Source organism: Nicotiana tomentosiformis, chromosome 11, assembly GCF_000390325.3.
Source record: "Nicotiana tomentosiformis chromosome 11, ASM39032v3, whole genome shotgun sequence".
Taxonomy (NCBI): domain Eukaryota; kingdom Viridiplantae; phylum Streptophyta; class Magnoliopsida; order Solanales; family Solanaceae; genus Nicotiana; species Nicotiana tomentosiformis.
In genome coordinates, this window is record NC_090822.1 from 109,253,247 (window position 1) to 109,259,757 (window position 6,511).

The following is a 6,511-nucleotide window of genomic DNA, read 5'->3' on the forward strand; positions in this document are numbered from 1 at the left end:
CAAGAAATTGATAGCCCCAATTAAAGGGTCTAATCTATAGATAGTAAGACCCGACTTGAGCATTTATCACTTGTTTCGTGAGATACCCATTTGGATTTGAGAAAGCCGAATTGGGCAAAATCACTCAAACTACCGAGAGGTATAGAGTGAGTAATTACGTGTGATTGCTATATTGTATCCCGATCAACCAAACATGCCCTAAAGCTATAAATCCGTTAGGTAACCGACTAGGCGGAAGTCGTAACCCTAGATCTTTTATAACTTGAAAAACAACCAAAACCAAAAACATTGTCTCTTAGCTTTACAATTGCAAGCATTAGCGTAAAAGTAAAAGTAGAAACAACAATTGAAAATGTGGAAGTGTAATCTTAGGCACGTCATACATTTATACTAGATATATACCTAATCCCACATCAAGCTCCATGTGGAATCGACCCCGACTCGCGTTGGATTTTTATTATTGCATCGACCGCCTCGCAACCTAAATTAGTGGTGTAAGTTTGGGCGACATCAATTTTTTGCGCCGTTGCCGGGGAAGCTAAAAATGGATTTAGCTATATATTTGATTTTGTGTGTGACTTATCTTCTTTTCCTTACGGGTTACTATCCTTTTTGTGAATCGATTGTAGGTACAAAAAAATGGCTCTCAACAATGATCATCTCTGAAACATGCCTTTGGGGGATGTGGACGTGGAAGATGACCTAATTTAAGAGGTTCTTCTTGAATCTCAAGCAAATAGACGAGGCCGACAGCCTCAAGACAATATTTCCGTTCCTCCCCCAAATCCACCAAGAGCAGCTCCACACCGGGTGTTGCCGAATAAAGGGTACACAAGTTCCATAGTCTCGCCCCGCATTAGGGCGGGCAACTTTCAAATCACAAATATTATGCTTACACTTTTTGAGAAACGGGGATTTTTCACCAGGGTTCCGAATCAAAATGCGTACAAGTACTTGAAAGGATTTGTGGACACCTGCTGGGGGTAGTAAACATACCAATATTTCTGAGGATGCTTTAAGGTTGAGACTATTTCCCTTTTCTCTACGGGGGAAAGCCTTGGATTGGTTAGAAAGATTGCCAAACCATTCTATCCATACAAGGGATGAATTGGCGGAAATATTCATTGCCAAGTTCTTTCCTCCTGGGCATATGACTACTCTTAGAGATGAGATTCTAGCATTCAAACAAGAATCCAATGAGCCGTTGCATAAGATATGGGAGAGATACCGCACTATGGTGAAAGATTGCCCGAATAATGACATGACCGAGGCCATGATTAAGCAAACCTTCTACAGGGGGATCAATACTACCAATCAATGCGTGGTCAACTAACTTGCCGTTGGAAATTTCATGACAACATCATATGCCGAAGATTGCAAAATTTTAGATGAAATGGCGGATACCTCATCGGCATGGCAAAGTATAGCAAATGTTCCTCAAGGTGATCCAAATGTGATTCACCTACACAACGAATTGTACGATCATGGGCAAGCAATTGCAGTTGACCACTACAATGAATCAATTGGCCAAAGCTCAACTTCAACAGGTTCAAAGTCCTAAGCAAGTAAATGCAATGGAAGGTGTCAATATGATGGTGAACAAGCGAAGGCAAAAGGGTCAACAAGTGCAAAACCGTGTAGAACAATTTATGCAAGATGATAGTGGGTTCGACTAAGACAAATCATATAATGAGCAAGAGGAAGAAGTGCAATATGTGAATAATTACCAAGGGCAAAGGAACAACTATCAAGGCCCTAATCAACAATTACTATCTCAAGGAAATCAAGAAAATTGGAACAATCAAAACCACCAAGGCAATTGGAGTGGTGGTACCAACAATCAAGGTAATTGGAACAATAATAATAATCAAGGCAATTGGAACAATCAAGGCAACCAAGGCAATTGGGGTGGCAACAATCAAGGATACTGGGGAGGCAACAACCAAGGGGGTTGGAACGGTAACCAAGGGAACAGGGGGGCGGGCTTTCAAAGGCCCTCGATGTATCAACAACCAAGCAACCCGTATCCTTATCCGTCTCAAGGTTCTAGTTCTTCCAAAAATGAGATGGGACGAATTGAAAATATGTTCAAACAAATGATGGAGAAAAATGCCGACTCCGATGCTCAATTAGCCTCTCATAACACTTCAATCAGCAATTTGGAAGTTCAATTAGGGTAAATCTCGCAAGCTTTAAACACTCGTCATAAAAGGGCACTACCTAGTGATACAATGGTGAACCCGAAGGGTGGAAACAACACGGGATATGCCATGGCCGTAACAACAAGGAGTGGAAGAGGTGGAGATGCAACCACCTCAAATCAAAGAAGAATTGTGGATGATGATGTTGTGGTTCAAGAAGATGAGATTCCAAGAAATGTGGTTCAAACTAATGAAGAAGTGAAAATTGATATTGATGAGAGTGCGGAGGAGACCTAAGAAGAAGTGAACCCGTCTAGGGAACACGTGATTGACATACCGGAATCGGTAGTGCCAAAGGCCAAGGCACCAATGCCAAGGTCTCCTCCTCCATACCCTCAAAGGCTCGCCAAGCAAAATAGTGAGAACCAATTCAAGAAGTTTATTGACATGATGAAGAGCTTATCCATTAATGTGCCATTGGTTGAGGCATTGGAACAAATGCCCGGGTATGAAAAGTTCATGAAAGATTTGATGACAAAGAAAAGATCAATGAATTGTAAGACTATCAAGATGGCACATCAAGTGAGTGCTATTGTGCACTCAATGGCTCCGAAATTGGAAGATCCCGACACTTTCACAATCCCTTGCACTATTGGAAGCGCCGACTTTGCCAAAGCTCTATGTGATCTAGGGGCAAGTATCAACTTTATGCCCTACACAGTGTTCAAAACTTTGGGAATTGAGCAACCTAGACCCACATCTATGAGGTTACAAATGGCGGATCGTACTATGAAGAGACCATTGGGTATTATTGATGATGTGTTGGTTCATGTTGATAAGTTCATCCTCCCGGCGGACTTTGTGATCCTTGACTGCGAAGTGGACTATGAAGTGCCTATTATCTTGGGTAGACCTTTCGTTGCTATAGGGAAGGCTCTTCTTGATATGGAAGCCGGTGAGCTCACCTTTTGGGTGGGCGATTAAAAGGTGGTTTTCCATGTGTGCAAATCTATGAGGCAACCGAATAGCAACGGAGTTTGTTCGTTTGTGGACTTAGTAACCGAGGTGATTTTTGATGATGCTAGTGCCATGATGAATGTTGATGATACTTTGGAGGCCATATTGCTTAATCATGATGATGATGAGAAAGATGGCTATGGGGAATGTGTAAATGCATTACAAGGAATGGGGTCGTATACTTATGAATCCCAAAAATTATCCTTAGATCTTGAGAACCGGAAGACTCCTCCAACAAAGCCCTCAATTGAGGAGCCTCCCACTTTGGAGTTAAAGCCATTGCCTTCACATCTCAGGTATGAGTTTCTTGGCCCATGTTCTATTTTACCTGTTATTCTTTCCTCTTGCTTGACTAACGTGCAAGTAGATTCTACTTTGGCGGTGCTTCAAAAGAGAAAGAAAGCTATAAGATGGACACTGGCGGATATTCGGGGTATAAGCTCCGCCCTTTGCATGCACAAGATTATTTTGGAGGAGGATGTCAAACCCTCCATTGAACATCAAAGAAGGTTAATGAAGCAATACAAGAGGTGTTAAAGAAGGAGATCATAAAGTGGTTGGATTCCGGGGTAGTTTACCCCATTTCCGACAGCTCGTGGACCTCTCTAGTGCAATGTGTCCTAAAGAAAGGGGGCATGACTGTGGTCACCAATGACAAGAATGAATTGATTCCTACAAGAACGGTGACCGGGCGGAGAGTGTGCATGGACTATCGGAAGCTCAACAAAGTCACTCGGAAAGATCATTTTCCGCTTTCATTTCTTGATCAAATGCTTGACAGGTTGGCCGAACGAGCTTTTTATTGTTTCCTTTATGGATATTCCGTCTACAGTCAAATTCTCATTGCTCATGAGGACAAAAAAAAGACTACTTTCACATGTACCTATGGTACTTTTGCATTCTCGCGGATGCCATTTGGGTTATGTAATGCACCAGCGACTTTTCAACGGTGTATGATGGACATCTTCACCGACATGGTGGAGGATTTTCTTGAGGTCTTTATGGATGATTTCTCCATGGTTGGGAATTCCTTCAATGATTGCTTGAACAACTTGGATAAGGTCTTGGCAAGATGTGAAGAGACAAACTTGGTTTTGAATTGGGAGAAATGTCACTTCATGGTCGAAGAAGTCATAGTCCTCGACCACAAAATTTCAAAGCATGGTATTGAGGTCGACAAGGCCAAAATTGAGGTGATCTCCAAACTCCCCCCTACATCTGTGAAGGGAGTGAGGAGCTTCTTGGGTCATGCGGGGTTTTATCGCTGATTCATCAAGGATATTTCTAAGGTGGTGAACCCCTTGTGTAAATCTTTGTATGAAGGCATTCAAATTGCTCAAGTTCAAGTTGACTACTACTCCTATTATAACTGCACCGGATTGGAGCTTACCTTTTGAGCTCATGTGTGATGCTAGTGATGTGGCGGTCGGAGCAGTTTTGGGGAAATGTATCAAAAGAATCTTCCATCCGGTCTATTATGCTAGTAAGACCATGAATGATGCTCAATTCAACTACACAGTGACCGAAAAAGAGCTCCTTGCTATTATTTTTGCTATGGAAAAGTTTCGCCCGTACTTGATGGGTACAAAGGTGATTGTTCACACCGGCCATGCGACGCTTCGATATTTGATGAGCAAGAAAGATTCTAAAGCAATACTAATGCGGTGGGTGCTTATTTTGCAAGAGTTTGATTTAGAGATTCAAGACGGCAAAGGTAGTGAAAACCAAGTGGCAGACCATTTGTCTCGTTTGGAGGAGGAGGGGAGGCCACATGATGGCCTTGAGATAAATGATTCATTTCCCGACTAGAAACTCCTAGCCATTTCTATGACCGGGATGCCATGGTTCGCCGACTTTGCCAATTATCTTGTGAGTGGCATTGTACAGAATGAATTCTCTTCAAACAAAAGGAAGAAGCTCAAACGGGATTGTCTCGACTATTATTGGGATGAGCCTTATCTCTTCCGGATTTGTACCGATGGTATGATTAGACGATGTGTACCAGAGGAGGAACAAATGGAAATTCTTGAGGCTTGCCACTCTTCTACATATGGTGGTCACCATGGTGGAGCTAGAACGACAACAAAAATATTGAGTTGTGGATTCTATTGGCCTACTCTTTACAAGGACGCTAGCGATCTCGTCAAGCGTTGTGATGAATGTCAAAGGGCCGATGGGATTTATAAGAAAAATGAGATGCCCCTCACCACCATCTTAGAGATTGACATTTTTGATGTGTGGGGCATTGATTTCATGGGTCCGTTCGTGAGCTCTTGTGGGAACACTTACATATTGGTAGCTGTGGATTATGTGTCAAAGTGGGTTAAAGCCGTGGCTTTTCCCAACAATGAAGCACGGAGTGTGGTGACCTTTTTGAAAAAGAACATCTTCACAAGGTTTGGTACTCCAAAGGCCATTATTAGTGATGGGGGATCGCACTTTTGCAACAAAGCTTTTGATACCTTACTTACAAAGTATGGTGTTACTCACAAAGTGTCGACCCCCCATCATCCTCAAGCAAACAGGCAAGTTGAAGTTTCCAACATGGAGATCAAGAGTATTTTGTCAAAGACCGTGAATGCCAACCAGACGGATTGGTCAAAGAAAGTTGATGATGCTCTTTGGGTTTATAGGACGGCTTACAAAACACTGATTAGTATGTCTACGTATCGGTTAGTGTTCAGGAAAGCTTGTCATCTACTGGTGGAACTTGAGCACATGGCTGTGTGGGCATTGAAGAAGTTTAATCTTGAATGGAATGTAGCCTCCAACTTAAGGGTGACACAATTGAATGAGCTTGATGAATTCCGGTTCCATGCATATTCAAGTTCGTCCTTGTACAAGGACAAGATGAAGTACCTCTATGACAAGTACATACGGAACAAGGAGTTCAAATAATGTGATCTTGTGCTATTGTTCAATTCTCGATTGCGGATGTTTCCAGGAAAGTTGAAATCCAAGTGAAGTGATCCATTTGAGGTTGTACATATGACACCCTTTGGTGCATTAGACTTGAAGAACAAAAATGATGAAGTGTTTAGAGTCAATGGTCACCCGGTGAAACATTATCTTGGCAAAGTTGATGATGGCCACGTTGTGGCGTTAATTTATTTCAATTTATTGATGGTAACCTGCGTCGTGCAGCAACGTTAAATCAGGCACTTCTTGGGAAGCAACCCATGTGTCTTTTTCTTTTCTTTTTCATTAGATAGGCTTTGTTTTATGCTAACTAGTTTTGATGTGTATGCAGGAATGGATGTGCATTGCAGGGGCTGTGTCAAACTTTTTGGCCAAGTGTTGAAAAAGTGCGGACCGCACATTAATTGTGTGGATTGCACAATTCTAAAGGCAGC

At 42.2% G+C, this 6,511-nt stretch overlaps 1 protein-coding gene across 1 annotated transcript; it reads left to right on the plus strand.

Annotated features, from left to right (window-relative positions):
• The first annotated feature begins 2,588 nt into the window (after positions 1 to 2,588).
• LOC138902008 (uncharacterized) lies at positions 2,589 to 3,125 on the plus strand. Its single transcript, XM_070189813.1, has 2 exons — positions 2,589 to 2,946; positions 3,070 to 3,125. The coding sequence occupies exons 1-2, from the start codon at positions 2,589 to 2,591 to the stop codon at positions 3,123 to 3,125; spliced, it is 414 nt and encodes a 137-aa protein (XP_070045914.1).
• The last annotated feature ends 3,386 nt before the right edge of the window (positions 3,126 to 6,511 follow it).

Bases quoted from the DNA above. Each gene is read 5' to 3' on its own strand.
- LOC138902008 (XM_070189813.1), top strand. From the start codon at position 2,589: ATGATGAAGAGCTTATCCATTAATGTGCCATTGGTTGAGGCATTGGAA. The intron at 2,947-3,069 runs GTATTATTGATG...TCGTTGCTATAG, and splicing joins TACTATGAAGAGACCATTGG to GGAAGGCTCTTCTTGATATG.